The sequence below is a fragment of the Rhinopithecus roxellana genome, chromosome 9 (assembly GCF_007565055.1).
Source record: "Rhinopithecus roxellana isolate Shanxi Qingling chromosome 9, ASM756505v1, whole genome shotgun sequence".
Taxonomy (NCBI): Eukaryota; Metazoa; Chordata; class Mammalia; order Primates; family Cercopithecidae; genus Rhinopithecus; species Rhinopithecus roxellana.
The window spans coordinates 137,285,449-137,308,190 of record NC_044557.1 but is presented as its reverse complement, the minus strand read 5'-3'; the positions used below and the strand labels follow the sequence as shown (position 1 = coordinate 137,308,190).

At 37.0% G+C, this 22,742-nt stretch overlaps 1 protein-coding gene across 2 annotated transcripts in view; it reads left to right on the top strand.

The window, feature by feature from the left end:
- The window catches only part of DLC1 (DLC1 Rho GTPase activating protein), a 450,692-nt gene that overhangs the window by 121,034 nt on the left and 306,916 nt on the right, over positions 1-22,742 (top strand). For both annotated transcript variants that reach the window (XM_010375802.2, XM_030937755.1), the window contains 2 exons: positions 4,532-4,681; positions 12,206-12,346. In XM_010375802.2, the coding sequence (XP_010374104.2) occupies positions 4,532-4,681; positions 12,206-12,346 (291 nt within the window). The remainder of the gene's footprint in view (positions 1-4,531; positions 4,682-12,205; positions 12,347-22,742) is intronic.

The following is a 22,742-nucleotide window of genomic DNA, read 5'->3' as shown; positions in this document are numbered from 1 at the left end:
TTTACCCCACGGAAATCCTCCAAATAAAAACTTTCATTTTATTTGGAGATTCAGTTGCTAAGCATTTACCAACATACCATGGCCCACCCATTTCCTGCTCCTAAGAAATATACTCCCCAAACAGTGCCTTTTCCTATTCCACTTTGATCTTAAAATGTATAGCGTCTTGTAATAAAATAACCTGTTATTTCTTTACAGTCACTGAATATGTGTTCAATTTAGACTTCAGCGTAACAAGACCAAAATTAGAAAAAATAACCTTACGATAAAGAGCATGCATTAGTCATGGGGCATGGCTGGATGGAAATTATTGTAAGGTTTCAAAAATTTTGATTGACAGTATGTATTAAGAAACCTAGGCCACATGCAGTGGCTCACACCTGTAATCCCAGCACTTTGGGAAGCTGAGATGAGAGTATCTCTTGAGTCCAGGAGTTTGACACCAGCCTGGGCAACATGGCGAAATCCTGTCTCTACAAAATATAGAAAAAAAAAAAGCCAGATCTGGTGGCACGTGCCTATAGTACCAGCTATTTGGGAGGCTGAGATAGAAGGATCACCTGCATCCTGAGAGATCCAGGCTGCAGTGAGCCAAGATCGTGCCACTGCACTGCAGTACAGCCTGGGCAACAGAGTGAGACCTCGTTTCAAAAAGGAAAAAAAGGAAGGAAGGGAGAAAGAAAGAAATCTAAAAGTTTATAAAATGTACTAAATCACTCCTTTGCTTATATCTTGACAGTGGCCTCCATTACACAAAGAATGAAACCTACCACTTTATAGCGACCTTTAAAACAAAAAATGGTGTCGCATATTTAAATCTAGCATCATGTTGCACCAGCACTCACTTCCTCTCCCTCTCACTTCCCCTCCTTCAACTTTCCTATTATTTTTTCTGATTCTCTTATTAACCAAACCCATGTCCTCCTTAACATCACTGTGTTACTCTTCGCTCTGCTTGAACACTGTTTTCCCAGTTTTCCTCATCCTTTTTGACTTCCTTGCAATCACTGCTCCCTTCCTCCCCCACTTTTCCTCCTCTTTCTTTTCCTCCTCCTCCTTCTTATTCTCTCTCTTTTCTGTCTTTATCTGTGCCTCTCTATCTGTATCATCTCCTCCATCTCATCCTCCCCCTCTCTCTCATCATGGTTTAACTCTCACTTCTGCAAAGAGCTCTTCTGTGACCAGGCTACAACCTTGCAGTTACTCTGTATCTCAGTACCCTACTTATTTTCTTCTTACATTTGTTCCCGTTTGGAACTATCTTACATAAGACTCTGTTGATTTTCATTGTCTTCCTATGGTTGACTATAATATTCAGGAAAACAGAGATTTTAGCTGTCTTTCTTACTGATAAATATTCAGTCCCTTGGACCAGTGACTAAAGGGAAGAAGGAAGGAAAGATAGAGGGAAGAGAATTTAACATCTTGGTCTTGATTTTACAGAGGTTACTGAAATACTAATTTCATTATAGGCAGCTTCACTTGTTAAGAAGTTTCTCTTCCTGGACTATAGTGACAGGGAGTTTTTTAAGTCCACTGTAGATGTCCACTTAGACAAAATCTGCAAATACGCTGCTCTGTTTTCAAGCATGAAAACTTTTGCTAGAGTGTAGCCATCAACATATGAAAGGTTAAAACTTTGTGAAATATTAATACTGGGGCTTTGAAAACGAGAGCAATAGTGTTTATCCAAAGCATCAGGTTTGCTGTCATTCTATTTTGTGAAGTTTTTTTTTGAATGTGTAACATATGATACTGGTCTGTGTACTTGACCCTTCAGGCTAAATGTAATGGATGGTGAATAAGGATGCATCGAAGAAGAAAAAGGAATCAAAATAGCCTTATTTCTCTAAAGGAGTATCACAGAGTAAGAATGTTTGGTTTCAATCCTTTTGGCAGATCATTTAAAATAATTTGATCTTCATCCCATGGATTTGAAAATGTTTTTAAAGCACAATGTCAGCATCCAGTTAATTCAAAGACAAATTGTTTCTGAGACTACTGCTGATCTGTCTAGGATAGCTGCAGGATATACTGCTGTATCCAACATTAACATAGTAGCTGGAAAATATCAAGAAATATTTTCTAAGGCTTTGGGAGGTGTTATTTCAGTGGCTCCGATTGATTTCATTATTATTATTCCTGAAAATGAATTGCATGAGCAGTGTATAACTTGACTTATGTCTGCCAGGTAGAAAAATCGAATCTTTGCCCTTGAGGACATTATAACTGAGAAAGGAAAGACGATCACACAAAATCATATGTGGAAATACAGATGCAAAGATCATCATCTTGCCAAACACAACTTTGGTTTAAAAGAAAGTATATAGGCCTGGCGCGGTGGCTCAAGCCTGTAATCCCAGCACTTTGGGAGGCCGAGGCGGGCGGATCACAAGGTCAGGAGATCGAGACCATCCTGGCTAACACGGGGAAACCCCGTCTTTACTAAAAAAGTACAAAAAACTAGCCGGGCAAGGTGGCGGGCGCCTGTAGTCCCAGCTACTCGGGAGGCTGAGGCAGGAGAATGGCGTGAACCCGGGAGGCGGAGCTTGCAGTGAGCTGAGATCCGGCCACTGCACTCCAGCTTGGGCGACAGAGCGAGACTCCGTCTCAAAAAAAAAGAAAAAAAAAAAAAAAAAAAGAAAGTATATAATGAAGCCCGTGGGAGGCGTGATTTCAGGGATTTAATTATTATTTAATCAGATTTTCCCATTATCTGGAATATTTAGAAGGGAATTAACCTAAATAAGTTATAAGCACGATCATACTATCAATAACACTTATTTGAATGTAACAAAGTTCTGTTACTGTGAGGGATAGGATACATGGAAAGGAACAGGTCTGTTTGTTCGCAAATATCATGGACCCCTTTACAAGAATAGTTTATGATGACAAAAAAAATGTAATTTTCTGTCACAGCCTTATTAAGTGTTTTAGACAGCAGGAACAATAGGAGGAGACTGAAGTAATAACAACAGCATGGTATTCCGAAAGAATTAGCATGCCTCAAAAAATTCTTAACGTATTCTCAAAATTAATCTGTCTTTGTAACAGGGCTAGCTGTTTCAATTTGCATTAATCTGTTAAACCATGCACAAGTTCAGTTTACTCAAGTAACACATCCGATGTTAGCTTAATTAATTGATTGACCAATTTAATCTGATAAACCAATTATCTGACATGTCCAAGATAATGCCTCTGTAATATTAACAATCTGCTCTCGCTGTTTAAGATATAGAAAGTTCTGTAAAATTAGATTAACCCACAAAATTATCCTAGACCCTGTTCTTTGGGGGTGCCTTTTAATGGTGGCTGGGGGGAATTTAGAAGGATTAAAATAAACAGCAAATTAAAAAAAAAAAAAAAGGAAGTTGTGATTCGGGCAGTCATCAGATTCATCTCACAAGGAACCATCACCAAGGTAAATCCTCAATCTGCCACCATTGTATTGAGAGCCCTCAGGCTTCTGTCAAGATGTATTTTCCCAGTGAGATCAGCCACTGGTGGTCCTTTTAAAGCTGATTTCACCCAGATCAATATAATCAGACAGATGGAGAGGATGGCAACGTAAGTCACAAATGATGACTTGCCTCGAAAGAGCCGACCCTGAGTGCATGACATTTCTCTGTAGATGTTCCTTTTGAAGAACCCAACTGTGCTTTCTATGGTATTTTTTTTTTTTTTTTTTTTTTTTTTTTAGCCAATACCCTAACCCATCCTAATACCTTGCACAACATAGGGAATCTGGAATATTCCTAGAACTAACTGACTTGACTTAAACACACCAGAATGGTAGAGTCATGCCCAAGTAACTCTATAGGCTCAATGAGAAGCTTTACTCCTATAAGCAAAAATATTTCTATCAATATATGTCTGTAGTATAGAGAATTGAGAGCAAGTAACCACAGTCATTTACAAAAATACCAATTGTTGTGGGAGCTGTTTTATAAAAGTGTGTGAAAGAAAAGAAATTCAAAAGAAGAAATTTTAGTTAGGATATAGCTTTAAGTAGCCATGGGTAAATGGCCCCATACTAGGAAAACTGTTCCCCTGCAAACAGAAAACTTGCCTCGCTTAATTCTTTTCCAGTGTTTTTACTATATTGCAAAAGAGTCTTCCAAAAATATTATCTCATATGCATCCTTAAATGTCTAGCCACAAACAATTATTAGTACCTTTTAAATAATCAAGTTGTACTGTCAAAAAAGAAGAAAAATACGTAATTTTTCCCAAAAATAAGTAGTGGGAAAATAGTAAATACATGCCATTACTCATTGTCAGTTATACTTCTTTTTTTACTGCACTTTGCTTTACAAGATATATATTTAATATTCATGTAAAATGCTTTCTTGGCACTAGGTCAGTATCTTCCCAATGAAGAGCCCATTGATGATACAGAATGGAACTTCTCTTCTAATTAAAGACTGCCTATTACCCAGTGTCTCTTTTGTCACATTGAAGAACAGGGAACTTTTTATTCTTATTAAGAAACGGCCTTTCAGATTCAGTAACAACATGTTCTGTTCCTCAGGAAATAAGAGAAGATCGAGATAGGGCGCGGCTGGACTCCATGGTGCTGCTGATTATGAAACTGGACCAGCTTGATCAGGACATAGAGAATGCCCTTAGCACCAGCTCCTCTCCGTCAGGCACACCAATGAACCTGCGGCGGCACGTTCCTGTGAGATTTCCACTTTCTACTTATTTTCCCATAGCAGTCGTATCTCTGTACTTCATACAGTCCCTCTTGCAAAGGAAACATCCTTGTTAATGGCATCTAACAACTTATGACTCTAATACAGTACCAAAAAGATAACCAAAATACTTCTACGCATCATGCATACATTCTAGGCATAGTTCTATGCAAAGAGGCCACAGAGAAATGGGTGATACAAAAGAACATGTTTTTCATTAAACAGGAAGGAAAGTCACCTTGGGAAATTATGCTTTGTAGTGATTGAACCTTCCTTAATTGCCAGTCTTCTCTGATATGAGACTCTATTAGCAAGTACTGTGTCTGTCACTGTCCCACAAATTTGTATTGCAAGTAGAAGATTCCTATTATAGATTTGCTACATGAACAACTGGATAGATGGATGGATGGATGGATGGATGGATGGATGGATGGATGGATGGATGGATGGATGGATGGATGAATGCATGGATGGATGCTAGTTGAACTAGCCCAACACACTACAAGAAAGAATTTAGATGAGATTAACTTGAGAAAACTCTAAAATTCACTTAGTGAGATACAGTGAAAGAGACAGAGCTGAGAATTTCATCTTATTATACATCAATTTTACATAATACAGACACTCCTCTGAGAGTCCAGCACTCAAAATTTGGAAGACAGATTCTAGGATTTACTATACGCTTTACATATTTACTATCAGCATCATATTAAATGACTTAGTTTGTACAGATCTAGGAAATGTGATGGTTGAGTTTACTTATAATTAAGCTATGAATCACTATGCAACTCATGTATTACTTGTGTTATTCAATAATAAACATATTAAATCAAGAAATTTGTATTTACCTGAAATCAAAGCAGTAGAAAAACATATATATAAATTTAAGCATCTACTGAAATATAACTGTTGTCTATCAAATGATATGTATCAATTCTTCTGCCTCCATTTAAATTGTCAACTGGATTTTATATTGCGCACATTATCTCATGGAGTATCACAATTGTTAGGTCTGTAAATAGAGATATTCAGAATAGGCAAAATAATACAGTGGAAACATTATGAACTTTGGAGTGTGAAGGTCTGAGTTCAAATGCCAGCATTATACCTGACTTTCTGGGAACATAAAGTTATTTAATTTCTCAACTGCGGGTTCATGTGAAAAATGGAGATATTATTTCTTAACTAATGGCTCTTTGGGAGGCATAAATGAAAAAAATGTATGTAAGAGGTATTGCACGGATCAAGCACAGAGTACATGGTTAATTCTCCTTCCTCCGCCTTGTACTAGACTCACTCACACCAGGCCTTGAGCTAGAGATGAATAAGACATATCCCAGAGCCCTGGAAACTGCTTTTTGATCTTTATGTTTTTCTGGGTCACCTCTTGTTCTTTATTTATGTTCCTTGGAATTTAAAGCTAATTTTAACATTCTTTCACCATCAAATTTTTTCCCACAGAAGTTTCCACTCCTTTTGATAATTGTGTGGTGGAATAAGAGGATTATAATGGCAGGATTAGGACCTTGACCATCTACCAAGGAGCGCTGGCCCAGATACAGAGGACACACTGCCTCTGCCCCACCCTCATACTTCACTGTGAATTTATAGATTAGCAGGAAGAACAAGACACACAGTGAAACACTCACTGCCCCTCAACTGCACCCCAGTTTGAGAATATTTATGAGAAAATGCCAGAATAAGTTCTGCATATAATAAAAACTATCAAGAATAATATAGTCTTTAAGGATGTCTTTAACGTAAAAACAAATTAAAGCACAGGTAGAGAAAAAGGTTTAAAGGAGGCTGCGTAGATAAAGCCTTATAAATTGGCTATGGCCTGATGAATCAACAGAGACCAGGATCTGGTGGTTTTCTCCCTTGCAAGCCTGATTTTATCCAGGCACTCACAGTGTGCCAGTCTCTTGGTGCTTACTGAGATAGCCAATCTCATAGGATGAATGGGGACAGGGGATGAGATGAAGACTAAGTATTTAGTGAGTGCTAACCTTTATGTAAGTTACTTCATTTAACCTCTTGACAGCCCTGCCATGAGAAATCTGAGCTTCAGAGAGAGAGGATGAGTAATTTACCTGCATTCACACTGATGGGGAGCGGTGAGTTAGTTACCAAAGGTCACCCAGCAGGTGAGATTTGCACATCTGTCAGACTCCAAAGCCTATGCTCATTCTGCTATATTAGAAGCCTTCCCAACATGCCAATATTTTATTTACAATGAGATAAGTACAATTTCCAGAACCAGAATTCCCTGGTTGTCAGACAGTCAGGGCGTTTTCTTCCTAATAATGACATATTTTGAAGTTTGAATTAGGAATAGTTTTGTAGTCAATGTTTAATTAAGGGAATGTTGACAGTCTCTTGGGATATTTCAGTGATATCATAGCGAAGTTCAGACACATACAGGCCAGAACCACTCTACCACCTTTGGCTGGGCCTCCCCTGCTGTTCTGCAGTATCTTTTGGTCTCCCTAGATCTTCTCCCATATTTCAAGGTAGCCATTCAACAATCTTACTTGCACTTATCTCGTAGCATCCTTACCTCTTAACACCCTTGCCTTCCTCTTCTCATAGAAAAATGAGACCATTGAAAGATGTCCCAGCATCACACCTGCAAACAGCTATAGGTGCCTCTTTGCTTCTTTCTCTCCTCCAACACCAATAAAAGATGTGTTGCTCCTGTCATCTAATACTGATCTGTCTCCATCCTCATCCCCATTCCTTCCCACCTCCTGCTTTGCTCTACCAATTATTCAGACTCTCACTTAGGTTCAAATTCCATTGCTCTCTTCCTATTAGTCTTCACCCTTTTTCTCAATAGCAAGTATAGTTGGGACTACAGGCATGCATCACCATGGCTGGCTTTTTTTTCTTTTTTCTTTTTTTTTTTGTAGAGATGGGGTTTCTCTATGTTGCCCAGCTCTATGTTCTAGGGCTCCTGGCGTCAAGCAATCTTTCCACCTCAGCCTCCCAATGTGTTGGGATTACACTCATGAGCCATCACACTCAACCTCCTTCTTGATTTAATTGTTGGCTATTGCTCCACCATTTCTCCCCAACCCTTCTCTCATCTGACAAATCCAGCAGTGCCAAAGCAGTCTCTCACCACAGCATTCTGTATTTTCTCCACCACCTACCTATTCAATAAATCCTTTCTTAGTTTGACTCTGCTGTTAGTGGGTAGGAGAAGAGATGTGGATGGAGAAGAGTTAATTGTTCTTTTTTCTCTTGACCCTCTTTCAGATATTGCCGTAGTTCATCCCTTCATTTTTAAGCCAAACTTTAATCTTCTCTTCATCTTATATTTCTTTCCTGATTTATAATTTATTTTTATTTTTTAGAGACAAGGTCTTGTTTTTGTTTGTTTGTTTGTTTGTTTGTTTTTTGAGATGAAGTCTCGTTGTGTCGCTGGAGTGCAGTGGTGCGATCTCGGCTCACTGCAAGCTCTGCCTCCCGGGTTCAAATGATTCTCCTGCCTCAGCCTCCCAAGTAGCTGTGATTACAAGCATGCACCACCATGCCCAGCTAATTTCTGAATTTTTAGTAGAGACAGGGTTTCACCATGTTGGCCAGAATGGTCTCTATCTCCTGACCTCATGATCTGCCCACCTCGGCCTCCAAAGGTGCTGGGATTACAGGCATGAACCACTATGCCCAGCCAAGGTCTTGTTCTTTTAATTTGCATGCTTAATATTTGTTGCTCAGGCTGGAGTGCACTGGCACAATAAATAAATCACTGCAGCCTCAAACTCCTGGGCTCAAGCAATCCTCCTGCCTCAGCCTCCTGGGTTGCTGGGAATATAGGCATATATCACCATGACTGGCTAATATTTTTTTTTAATTATTGAAGAGATGGGGTTCCTCTATGTTGCCCAGGCTAGTCTAGAGCTCCTGGCCTCAAACAGTTTTCCCACCTTCGCCCCCCAATGTGTTGAGATTACAGGCATGAGCCATCACACACAGCCTCTTTCTTAATTATTGGCTATTGCTCCATCATTTCTCCCCACTGCTTGTCTTATCTGACAAATCTAGTAGTGCCTGTTCAGTCTCTCCCCACAGCATCAGATGCGATTGAATTGCTTCTCTTCCTTCACTTTCACTCCTCCCCTGGCTTCTGGCCACTCTCCTATTTTTCCTTGTATTCTTCAACAGTTGCTTTCCAGACCCTTCAATGGCTCCTCTTCATACAACTGCCTCTGAAATCCTATGTCAAGATTCTAGACTCAATTCTCCCTTTGTCTGCCTTTGAATATTCTCCCTGGGAATCGCCACAGCTTCCATTCCCTTCTCCATATTGAGGGTCACCAGTGAGACCTTTTCTTGTGATCTCCAGATCAGAACAACCAATGGACCACAAGATGCATCCTTCCCTGAGTGGGTTGAGTGGTATAAGCACTTCTAGTACACACATCACTGGAGTCCCTGCCATGATATAAACCCCACAGAGAGCTCTATATTCCCATGCCTGGCATAATTGGAGGAATAGGATAACACTGATGGATGCAGTCTTGCAGGAAGATGTCTTGTAGGATTAATTACACAAAGCAAGGTGGGGGGCTGGGTCGCAGGGAAATTATGAGTTGGCAGTTGTAACGATTACCCAGGGTTTATTCACTGCTTGATTTGCTTATGGTAGCAGTGGAAAATTAAAGGAGAGAGTGGATGTGAAAGATCTTGGGAGAGCTTTTGGGTAATTTCTCAAATTGAACAGAGGACAGAAGAGAAAATAATAAAGACTTGTACTAAACTACACATTGATGATCCTATTAAAATTATTTATTTAGTTGTGTTTGAGGCCCCTGCAGAATATCATGGTGGTTACTCTAAAAAGTTGAATTCTGGGGTCAGACAGACCTGAACTCTAATGCCAGCTCTGCCTTGGGATATGACTTTGGTCAAGTTATCTACCTTAAGCCTTGGCTTCACCCACCATCTCTCGTGTGATGATGGTGCCTTCCACATAGAGTTGATGAACATTGAAGCAGATAATGGTTGTACAGCCTTGTCTGCCAACGGTAAAAATGCAATAAATGGTAGAGTTTTTAAAAGTTATCATTTCACCTTGGAAGCATTATACGGTTCGAAAGATGCAAGATTACTCTATTATTTATCTAATCAAATCACAAAGAGGAAATTAATGCAAAATATTTCTAATATACCTAAAGGTCAAATATAAATGACTTATAAATTACCTGCTACTTATGACTATGCATTCAGTGTTTATAAATTATCTGCTATTTAAGACTACTTGATGTTGATCCAATTTGAAATTGTAATGAATCATATTCTTACGGTAAAATGTTGTTTGTCTTTTCTATGCAAAAAAAAAAAAAAAAAAAAAAAAAGACATGGCCCTGATCCGAAATCACTCCAGGCATCAGATATTTGGTCAGAGTTATGTCTTTTACACACATGCACACACACACACACACGCACACATGCACAACATACATTTAAAGAGAGTATAACATTACTTTTCGCTGCATATGTCTTTTGCACCCTTCCAACTGAAGAAAATTTAGTTTCAATGCTTTTGATCACATAATTTTATAGCAGAAATTATAAAATTACTTCTATTATGAGAATTAAGAAAGGAAAGGTGGCCAGGCTCAGTGGCTCACGCCTGTAATCCCAGTACTTTGGGAGGCCGAGGTGGGCAGATCACAAGGTCAGGAGATCGAGACCATCCTGGCTAACATAGTGAAACCCCGTCTCTACTGAAAATACAAAAATATTAGCCGGGCGCGGTGGCGGGCGCCTATAGTCCCAGCTACTCGGGAGCCTGAGGCAGGAGAATGGCGTGAACCCGGGAGGCGGAGCTTGCAGTGAGCCGAGATCGCCCCACTGCACTCCAGCCTGGGCGACAGAGCGAGACTCTGTCTCAAAAAAAAAAAAAAAAAAAAAGGGAAAGGGATTAATATTTGTCAGTCTAGTTGTTTCTTCATAAAACTGTATTTAATGATCATGTTCTATCTGCCAGGCACTATACTAACTAACACCTGTGGACACATCAGTAAACAAGACAGGTGAAGTCCCTGCTCTACACAGATTCTAACAGAGGAAGACAGAGAAGAATTATAGAGAGAGATGGATGCATAGATGGATAGGTAGATAGGCAAATTCATTGAAGATAGATAGATAGATAGATAGATAGATAGATAGATAGATAGATACAATATGTAGTAGATTAACAAGCAAAGAGGATTGTAAAATAGAGAATGATATGCTATAGAGGTTGAAAAGAGGAAAGTTCTTTGGTTTAAAATGTCAACGGATGCTGCTCTGAGGTAGTAATATTCAAGCTGAGATTGGAGTGACAAGAAAGGGCCAGCAAAGGGAAACACTGGGACAAGGGACAAGAAAGAGCATAGGACCTAGTCCCTGCTGTAGACATCAGCTTACTGTATTAAAAGAAGTGACCAAGAGCAGGCAGGACCAAGATGCAAGAGGATGGCAAAGCTAAGACCAGAGAGTTGGGGTGCAGGACCTGATATTTGACCATGTGAACCATGGCAAAGTTGAGATGTATAAAGAGGATACATAGAGATATTTAACTCACAGTTTTCTCAGATTGAAAGCCTAGAGCGATAGGTGCCTTTGCTCCATCCCCTCTGCAATTCCCCCCTCCTACCTTTCCTCTGTGCAATCAAACCACCTATAACTCAAAGAAAGCATATGATATATTAAATGCACAGCCTTTGCAGAGGTTACCAGGTAATTATATCCACTCAACAGAATGTCTTGACCTCACACTATGTAGTAGTTGCTAAGAAAACATAATAATATTAATAATAACAATATTTATGGGAGTAGCTAGCATTTAATGAAAATTATTAGGAGCCAGTTACAAGCACTTTGCTTTACGCTCATGAAACTCCATGAGTTTCTACTATCATTATACCCATTTTCAAACAAGGGAATTGAATGACACATGACAAAACATAATTCCTGCCCTCAGTTTATTAGACAGACATTTGAGCTAAACTATTCCAGTCCACCGTAATAGTTGTCACCATAGAGGTTGAATAGGAACATAGAAGAGATTGAGGTAAGGAGAAATGAGAACTCTCTTTGTATTTGAAATCCAGGGTCCCTGTGAGGAACTCTGGGCAGCACTGTATAGCCACAGGAGTGTCACTGAGTGATTCAAGGTCATACAGTAAGGAAGGTGTGGCTGTGGGCTTCTGCCTTCTAACTTCTCTGCAGTGCCCTACCTAGCCACACTCCTGGCCCTTCCAATGCACACTAAGCTGTTAAATTACCAAACAATATGGTACCTCTTTCTCAAGTATTTGCAGACCCTCTGATGAGCACAATGGTTCTTACAAAATAATGCATCATTATGTGTGACACGTCAGTGTCAGTTGTCAGCAACTCTTTAGTGTATTCATGTGTATTGGGAGAAGGAAGAAGTGACAAAGTGCTGGAGGTAGGAACAAGGGCATTTGGGAACATTCGCACATCCTTCATACCAGTGCATTTGTTTTTAATAGGATCTGGAATCAGGATCTGAAAGTGGAGCAGATACTATTTCAGTAAATCAGACACAAGTAAATTTGCCTTCTAACACTGAGTCCACGGACCTCCCATCTTCCACCCCAGTGGCCAATTCTGGAACCAAACCCAAGACTACGGTGAGTTCTAAATGATAACAGACAGTCTTTATGTGTAAATGTTGATGATCATCAGGTAAGGGTTGATATTCATTCAATATAGAAGAAATACTGTTGGAATCTTAGCCATAGCGACTTAAAAATATTTAATTTATTTGATTAAGCACAACCCTAGAAACATGTTATTTCTTTTATAAATGATAACACAAGTACTTCACTGAAACAAGTCATGTATCAAGAATTATTCAAAACGTGCTAATTAAATTTCATTGCTAGATACTCAGAGCTTTAAAGAACCAAGAATGCAAAATCTGGAGATGGCTTTCCCTATGCTATTGTCCTGACTGCATTGCTTACCAGTTAGAAAATTGTTTCTCTAAGATGTGATGAGTGATAGATGACAGATGATGATGGATGGACGGATGGACAGATAGATTGATTGATTGGTAAAGAGAAAGAGATGATAGAGATAGATGTAGATGGATGGATAGATAATAATTATATAAAGATATTTATATTGATATAGACACAGATAGATTGATTAATAGATAATAGGTTTATATACAGAGATATATAAAATCACCCACATCAAAAATTTTCTGTGGGAATTAAATGAAAGGGCACATAGAAAAAGTACTTAGTGAAATGATTGGCACAGAATAAGTACTGAATAAATGTAAGGTACTGTCATTATTATTATGATACTTAGTAGACTTTACAATGCTATTAAAACAAATTATTCCACATGGAATAATATACTATGAAAGGAGGAAACTGCTTTGGTTTGAAATGCTTCATGTATAAATTGTGAATAAAAGACATTTTCCCTTAAGGAAAGAGTTGAAATGCAGCAGGAAAATAGTATTTGACTCTAGAAGGTAATATTTATGGAGGAAGTAATTACCACTTCAAATATCTAAAATCCCATGAGTTCCAAAATAACCTTTCCTAGTTTAGTGAAAATCATAGCATCATATTATTTTTTACGCCCATGGTAGCTTAACACACAAAAACAAGTTTGGATTGCTTGTTCACTACCTTTAAAATGAAAGTCAAGTCTAAAATAGGACTCAGAAGATAATGCTCTGATTTTAAAATATGATAGATTTGCTGCAATTGCAAAAAGAATGAAAATATATCATTTAAATGACAGATATGCATGGTTTAAATATTTACATAGAAATTAAATTCCCTATGTTATTTATATCTAAAACATTTTTATGGAATATAATATTTATTGAACATCTACTACATGCCATGCACTAGGCTATGTGAAAAAGACTTGCAGAAGAATAAAACATATTCCCTATCTTTAAACAGCTTACATTCCAGCAAAAGGAGGTAAGTATGTAAACAGTGAAATGCTATACAGGCTATGATAATACTGCATATATTGGGAATAGGAGGAACTGGCAAGATAATTCACTTTTTAAAGCACCTGCTACTATCCTGCAGGGCAGTTCTTTTCTCCCTGATATAATTACCAATGGCGTCCACTTTCTCTCTTGGAATATACAAATTTCAGTGAGTGAGTGTCTCATAATTCATAACAATGTGTTGAAGAATGTGTGCAGTTGCTTAGTCTTTCTTCAGTTACCCCTGTGTTTATAAATGCAGTCAATACAGTTACACAGAAGTACATAAACACACACACACACACACACACACACACACACACACACACACACATATATATATATATATATATTTTTTTGAGACGGAGTCTTGCTCTGTTGCCCAGGCTGGAGTGCTGTGGCGTCATCTAGGCTCACTGCAAGCTCCGCCCCCCAGGTTCACTCCATTCTCCTGCCTCAGCCTCCCGAGTAGCTGGGATTACAGGCACCTGCCACCACGCCCGTCTAACTTTTTGTATTTTTAGTAGAGACTGGCTTTCACTGTGTTAGCCAGGATGGTCTTGATCTAACCTCGTGATCCACCCGCCTCAGCCTCCCAAAGTGCTGGGATTATAGTCGTGAGCCCCCGCGCCTGGCCTATTTTTCTTATTTTTTAAGTTCCAGGATACATGTGCAGAACGTGCAGGTTTGTTACATACGTATGTATACATGTGCCATGGTGGTTTGCTGCACCTATCGACCCGCCATCTAGGTTTAAGGTGGGAATGTAAATTAGTTCAACCATTGTGGAAGTCAATGTGACAATTCCTCAGGGATCTAGACTCAGAAATATCATTTGACCCAGCAATCCCATTACTGAGTATATATCCAAAGGAATATAAATCATTCTTCTATAAAGACACATGTACATGTATGTTTATTAAAGTACTGTTTACAGTAGCAAAGACATGGAACCAACCCAAATGCACACCAATTATAGACTGGATAAAGAAAATGTCATACATATACACCATGGAATACTATGCAGTCATAAAAAGGAATGAGACCATGTCCTTTGCAGACATGGATGAAGCTACACTTTTGGTTAGAGGGGAATAATTGTTTCAATTTGTGTGGGGGCATTTTCTTTTTTCTTGTTATTGGTGTTGCTATTCTTTTAGGTACACCCTTTTCACTACAGTTCAAAAGTAATTATTGGGCCATGGATCAATTTTCTGGTTGGAATATGAGAATGAAGAATTTTGTCTACGAGAGATTAAACAGATACTTTCTCCCACAATTTGGAGCTTAAGGAATAAATGATATGTAATAACAGTCTAGATACTTTATGAAGAGAGAGAAAATGGTGATAGCCTACAGAGCAGTTCTTTTTACCATGAACAAATGTTTTAATTTTAAGTAGAAATATGAAATTCGAAGAACGCCTATTTAATACATCAAACTATAATGAACTAACCCTCTGCTCTATAATGACAATTTGACAGCATGCCCACCTTCATTTCATAATTAAGGTTACCTTTGATTTGCTGCTATGAAATCTGTTTATAGTGGTGACCACAGTAACAACCACAGAAATTTGGCTTTCCTTTTGTGTGTAAGGTGTCTGGGTTTCTAAATGCCTATTTTTCAATAAGATTATTTTTCTTTTAAACTTATTCTTAGAATAGGACCAGTGAGTCATCATCAGATTTTTCATTAATTCTATGTATAGATCATGCTGAAAATTAAGCATTAATATAGATTTCTGAGATGTATTTCATAAAAAAATGAAAAAGTTAAAATGTAAGTTATCCACTGTCAAAACACACATTAGTAAAAAGAAGAGGCCTATTGTGTCATGTCACCAAGCTCATCAATTTCTCTCCTAAATTCTGTTTGGTTCTTTTGACACAGTCTCACAATACCTTTCATACTAGACTCTTCCATAAACAACCCGCAGCCCCTGTATCATTTTACGTAAAGTGCTTTGATTCACTGTATAGCAGTACACTGATATCCCTCTTTCTTCAGTGGCTTGAGTTGTTCCTGGTATTAATAAATATAGGATTGTTTCATGAAAGGTTTTAAAGCTGAACATTAAAATCGCTGAGGTTTTGTGGTAGTTGTTTTTCTTAAAGATACTTTACTTATAAGTGCAGATATTCATTAAATCAGTATTAATCAAATATTTATGAAGAAAACAGCCAAGCCCCAGATAACAAGAAAAAAAAAATGCTGTTTGTAAAATAAGTAACTGAAGGAACAAGGAGAGTCTAGCATTCCACTGTGTAGAATAACCAAGATGATCATCAAGAGTACACAGGATATGGTATCCAGACCCTCAAGGCTCCTGAACACTATAATACACCCGGATTCACAGGACTAATATAAATTGGCTTGAGCTGTTATCATATCGGAAAGAAAATGTCACTAATATTTGAATACTCAATGTGCACAAGAAGAGGTTTACTGAGCAATAAAAAAACAATGGCTGGCTCATCAAAGCATAGTGTAGGTCACATGCTTCTAACATAATTTTCTAAATCATACATCCACCACAGATTTTACATATACATGTTTACATATGTATATGTGTATGAATGAATGTGTATATATGTATACACATAAAATAGATTATATATGCATATATTTGTGTACTTGTGTGTGTACATATATTCACTTCAGATGTTATTTTTCAAAAATAACATGTCATTTTCTGAAGTGTTATTTTGATGTTATTTTAAAAAGCCTGCGTTGAATAATTCTTAACTATGCAGAATTTTTAAAGCAAACCAAATTAGTAATTATTAAGTTCTTATGTAGTCATATAATCTGTCAGTATAAATGATATTAATTATGTATGAAACTGTTGCTCAGGATAAACACAGAAACCACAAATGCAGATTTGCTTATTGTTACCAATGTATAGTGTAGTTTTGTTTGTATCTGGGATAGAAGTTTCCGCTCTGGAATGATCTGAGAAATAGTTTCAAAACAGAAAAGCTTCCAAGATAGAACAAAGGTTAATGGGTGCCTTTTACAAACAATAATCAACTTGTTAATTATTGCCACTGGAAAAGTAAGAATTCCATGTGGCACTGCTTAAAAATAAAAATTACAATGCCAATAAAGTACTATTTCAGTGGAGAGTTTATTAAAGATGTCTAAGACAGTCTGATTGGGAGTATGACATTACTCCATGATGAATTAGCCACAAGGGATTAGGAAAAAAAAATTTCTTATTTTGGAATTTATTCACCAACTACATTCCTGAACCTGTAAAATTATATTTTAAATTATGCATGCATAATTTATATATGCATGCTTTTACATATTTTTATACAAAATTTTTAAATGTATACATTTACACATTTCTGGGAAGACTGTCAAGAACTCCATCAGATTTTAAAGACTGTGCAACTCCCCATAAAGAAATGCTACATTTGAGTTTTCATGGTTCAGTCAGTTATTCAGTGAAGCAACTCAATGTTGAACATGTGAACGTCTTTGCTGCAAATAATAAATATGCTGCAGGTACATTGACAAGGATTACTTCATTTGGTTTATTTCCTAATGGATCATTGCACGGTATTACCTTTGCAATAAACTAGGCCATACTTTAGGTATATTTGAAAACTGATTCTTCTATGAAACTATAAAATGTCATTTGCATTTGTTCCAACTATACCACATATAAGCAAAAGTAAAACTTATCCAAAAACAAAAGATAAACAACCAAGGTTTTCCCTTAGTAATTTCAATGTAAACCACATTTTATATCTCTAAATCCAATCACATATCCCATAGATATGATCATTAAACTAAAGTCACTGTGCTTGTGATATATTAGTGACAGGTAATAAAATTGAAAAAAAAAATTGAAATTCTACCTTTCACATCATTTTAAAGTATCTTTTCAAATTAAATTTAAAGGCAAAATTTTAGTGATAGCTTTATTTTGTTTCACCATGTTATTATATACTATATGTTTGATTAAATGGTTATCAGATGAATTTTTTAAGAAGATTGGCAATTTTCCCTAATGCTGTTCAATATTAAAACAAAACAGAAGGATAAAGTACTGCCTTTTACAAGTAGAAACTGCAAATGTTTATTTTCACTGAAGTCTTGGGGAAAGAATTCAAGGTAATATGTAAAATTGGCTAGAATTTAAACAGTATTTTATAATGTCACATGTGTTATTATTAGCTTTCATATCCTGAGAAAAGAAACAGTCAACATACTACAGGAAAAAATGATATACATGGAATTTGTAAGGAAAGTTTAGACAACTTATTCAGAAACATCAAAAATTTTGAATTAATGCAGTTTTTAATTAAAACATTTAAACGCAAACGTAATAATCTTAGAAAAGAATGTCTTTTGATGTAATGCTTTTGAATATGACAATTTTATTTTGACATGCAAAGCCATCACGTTAAAGTATGTGGATTTTTAAAGAAAGATTTGCTTCTGTTGGTAAGATCCTCATTGTTTATGAGAAAGAAAAATAGGCAAAATTATAGCTTTTTAAAGAAGAATGGAGCCACCAGAGAGCTAGAAAAAAATGTTTCTAAAAAAGAAATTGTTCAATGATTATTACAATGTGATATTTCTTAGAATTCTATGATTTAAAAGCATAAAGGATTTCATTCACCTAGTCTGAATTTTGAAATAATAAATAAATGTGCAATTCATTAACTCTGGACCAAACAGAAATATTTCCACAGTCATTTACTTTTATATTTTAAATAAGTTCAAAATTCTCTCATTTCTTATTGTTTTAAGATACTGACATCTGTTTCCAACTCATTTACATGTTAACTCAAGACATCCTTGTCTGTGATGGGTTATTCCATCTTCACAGTCACCTCCTCATATACATCTTTCCACTTTGAATCTTGGAATTTCATTCTGTCGAGAATAACTTGTATCTTTATATATATAATACTAAGCTCTGAACACATAATACTTAAATAATTTTGGGGGCTGGCAAACTTGATTTTCTCCCTTGTGTTTAGTTTGCAGTCATCTGGTTAATTAAGTATCTGGAGCAGAATTCATAACACCAAAAGAAATATGGGAAAAAATGAATGCATACGAATGATAGGTTAGAACTGAATAGATTAATAGCATAAAAAATATTTTAAAATCATTCCTGCAACCTAAGATTTTAGTCATATGAATAGTACTTTGCATGTTATCATCATTACAATGAGAAAAATTTAGTTTTTCCATAGACCAATGTTGATTTCTTGAATTCAACTCATATTTTCGTCCAAGAAAAATAACAGCTGCCAGTCACTTCTGGGCAATATAAAATGGCAAGCGAACAGCATGCCACAACATAGCAACCAAGAGTATAATTCATAGTACTGAGGAGTAATAATAACTGTTAAGTCATTTTCACGGTCTTCACTTTATTCATTTCAAACCTAGTTGTCTCAAAGCTCTAATTACATATTAAATATTTTCCCATATTTTTCTACCTTCTTGCTAACAGATTGATAATTAATTCTGTCCCAGGCATTTGATGGCCTCTGTGCTCACGTCTTAAAGAGAGTTGAAGTCACTGAAAGGTTTAAGCAAGGATTTCATGTGAATATACAAAGTTTACACAGACAGCCTTCTTGACTATAGTTTTGAGCTGAATCAACCACATACCAAATTTCGAAGTGAAACAATAAAAATATAAGCCAACCATCTGAGTAGACTGAAAATTACATATCGAAGTATTTGGAATCATGTAACAGAAATCTGAAAGTAAAGGAATTGTTTACTCTGTATCCTCATGGAGTCTTGAGATGCCATCACTTGAAAACCTCCTTTATCCTTGATGTTTTGGGTATTTAATGAATACTCTATGTTCTTGTTTCATTTATTTTTCAATCAGTCGTCTATACGCCTTAGATTTTTGTTGTCATTGTTGGGTTTTAGCGATTCTCTAGTCTTTCTACTTTTAACAAGCTGGTATAATCCAGATGACCTCCTGAATCAGTAGATTCCTTCAAAGGAAAATCCAGTGATGTTATGAAATTGACTCTCGTTGTTTCATCTTTACTGTAGATGGCTTTATCCATGTTGTTGTTTTGTTTATTCATTTTGAAGGCCCCATCTTTGTATCAGGACTGTAGTAATTTACTAGATAAGCATTTACCAAATTAGTTATAATATGAAATGCAGAGAATGATGCAAACAAGCACTAATAACCAAATAAATCAGGGCTACTCCCACCATGTACTCTAGGGCACCCCCAAAACTGCCTTCCTATACCTGTCCCAGCCAAGCTGACTGAGCTTTATCTCTTTTATATATTGGCCTTCTTTGTAAGATGTTCTTTGAGTAATCCATGACACAGATTTCATTTAAATTCTAGACTAAATGAATTGTAAGAGAGAGGAAAATGTTGAAGAATATATTTTTTATGTCCAGGCAGCCTCTGGGACAAGCCTGTTTCATTTCCAAGAGTATCCCCACAAAGTTACCCCCAGTGCTTCCCTGTTGCTAAGGCATTGCATTCATTTCTAAGGTTTCTTCATCAGTGAGTTCTGAACCCTGGACTGGACAGACAATAAGAAACAAAAACAAAATGGAAAAGACAGCAGACTCCAGATTAGAGCAACTCATCCTAGCCCGGATCTAGGGTTCTGCTGGCCCAAATCATTGAGGTCTTAATGTAGAACAAATTCAATACTTTAGAACACAGAGTTTTAGATAGATCACTGGACATTATTTTTTATGTTGTTTCTTTTGTGGAATTAAGTCAGAATATTAAATGATTTTTTAGAAGATGAACATTTACAATTGAAAACTAGTAGAATTTCCATTTAAAGATATTTCCCAAGCAAATATTAATCAAATATTTAATTTCACATTTAGCATTTTGTGGATATATCAGAGCTGTGAGATCATTCTCCCACTTAATGTATTTGTAGTTTTCTTTTTGTATTTTGTGTTAAGTCCAATGCTACACACACATACACCCACACACACAACGGCAGGAGGTTCTACATGCTTTGTGATCTGCATTTCTAATATTCCCTTATGTAGTTATATGGAACCAAAAAGGAATTGCATATTAAAGGACCTTTTTTATTACTAGTGAAGTCAAAAGTTTCTTATACTTATTAGATAATTGAACTCCTTATTTTAAATTAAGATAATCCAAAGGTAAAGAACAAAATCATAAGACATGCATAATATGGCTCTTTAATCTCTTTATGTCTTTATATTATTCTACATTTTTAATTAAACAGAGCCTTCTCAATTTATAATGTAGTTGAACTCAAATACTATTAAGGTTTTGAACATTATCATTATTAGATTATGAGACCTAACCCACTTTTTTAAAAAAGTTATAAAGAACCAATTAGGGTTATGCATAAACCACTGTGCCAGGTATTGAGACAGAATTTTCAAAATATAAAAAAGGGGTATGACATGATTGTAATTCTTGGAATCAGACTGTAAGACCAAGAATTTCCTGGAAAGGCATACTGGTGAGTGTTCTCAAGAGATAGACATGATTGGACATAAGGAAGGTAGACTGAGGGGGAACAGAGTTGGACTGAGCTGCCATGCAATGACAACTTCAGCCTCCGTGTATTCCTTGGAAAGCTCTGAAGCCTAGGTGACCTTTCAGAGTTGTTGCAAATTAAGGCGAGGGGGCTGGACCTCTGCATCCTGTACCAGCCAACCATGACTTTAGGCTGGTCCTAGAAAGTACTGGAATGTTGAGTGGGGCAGTTATTTGAGGCCCAGAGCCTTTCCCAACAGGGAAAGCAGTCACAGCCATTGGCATCTGCTGTTCCCAGCTGCTGGGTTATTGGTTCCCTGATCCTGAGGAGAGGCCTGGGAGTATCTCTGCAGGCTCTACCACACAAGCCAGGACGTCACCTTCATGGGGCACATACTCTGACACAAGCAGCAAATACCCAAATACATGGTTATGAAATGGCATTACAATGAATACCAAATTTAAGTTATTAACAGATGATTAAATGTTAAAGACATGTATACATTATGTTACAGACAGTGGGAGACTGTAGTCCCAACTACTCAGGAGGCTGAGGCAGGAGAATTCCTAAGGTCTGGAATTCAAGGCTATAGTGTGCTATAATCATGCTTATGAATAGCCACTGTACTCTAGCCTGGGAAACACAGGGAGACTTTGAATGAATGAATGAATGAATGAGAGAAAGAAAATAGAGAGAGAGAGGAAGGAAGGAAGGAAGGAAGGAAGGAAGGAAGGAAGGAAGGAAGGAAGGAAGGAAGGAAGGAAGGAAGGAAGGAAGGAAGGAAGGAAGGGAAAAAAGAAAAGAAGGAAAGAAAAAAGAAAGGAAGAAAGAGAAAGAAAAGGAAGAAGGAAGGAAGGAAAGAAGGAGGGCAGGAGGGAAGGAGAGAGGGAAGGAAGAAGGAAAAGAAGACATGAAAAACAAGAAAGGAAAAGGTGAAAACCCTCAGGTGGTAAGATATCCCAGAGAAAATGACAATGAAATATAACCTTCAACAATGACCAGGATTTTCCCAGGTGAAGAAAGGGGAAGAGGAAGAAGATGTAAAAACATCAGAGAGCAAAAAAAGTAGTCTGTTCATGGGATATTGGGTAACCTAATTTGAATAAAGTATGCTGCACATAGCTCCAACTGGCAGAAAATGTAGCTAGAACAGCCTTTTGGGAGAGTTTGTGGAGAACTTTCAATGTTTTGTTTTTTTAAAAAAATACACCTTAAGGGAAATGTGGAGATGGTTTTTCAACAAGAAAACAAAATGATTTGATTTATATTTTAAAAAACTAGAACTCTACAAGTCAAGTGGAAAAATGGACTCAGATTGTGGAGGAGAGAAGAGATGGAAGGGTGATAAAAGGATAGGATGTTTGGCAGTGATGCAAAGAAAGACAAAGGCTGGCAAAAAAGCTTTATTGAGGGAAGTTTTATCATCCTTTCCATTGTTTCATTGTTCTCCTAGCAATGTAGCCTTATCTTAAATGTGCATCACTTAATGGAATGCAATCACAAAGAAAATTAATTTTTTTCTTACACCTACCACTAGGAACATCCCATGTCAGCTACTTTGTCCCT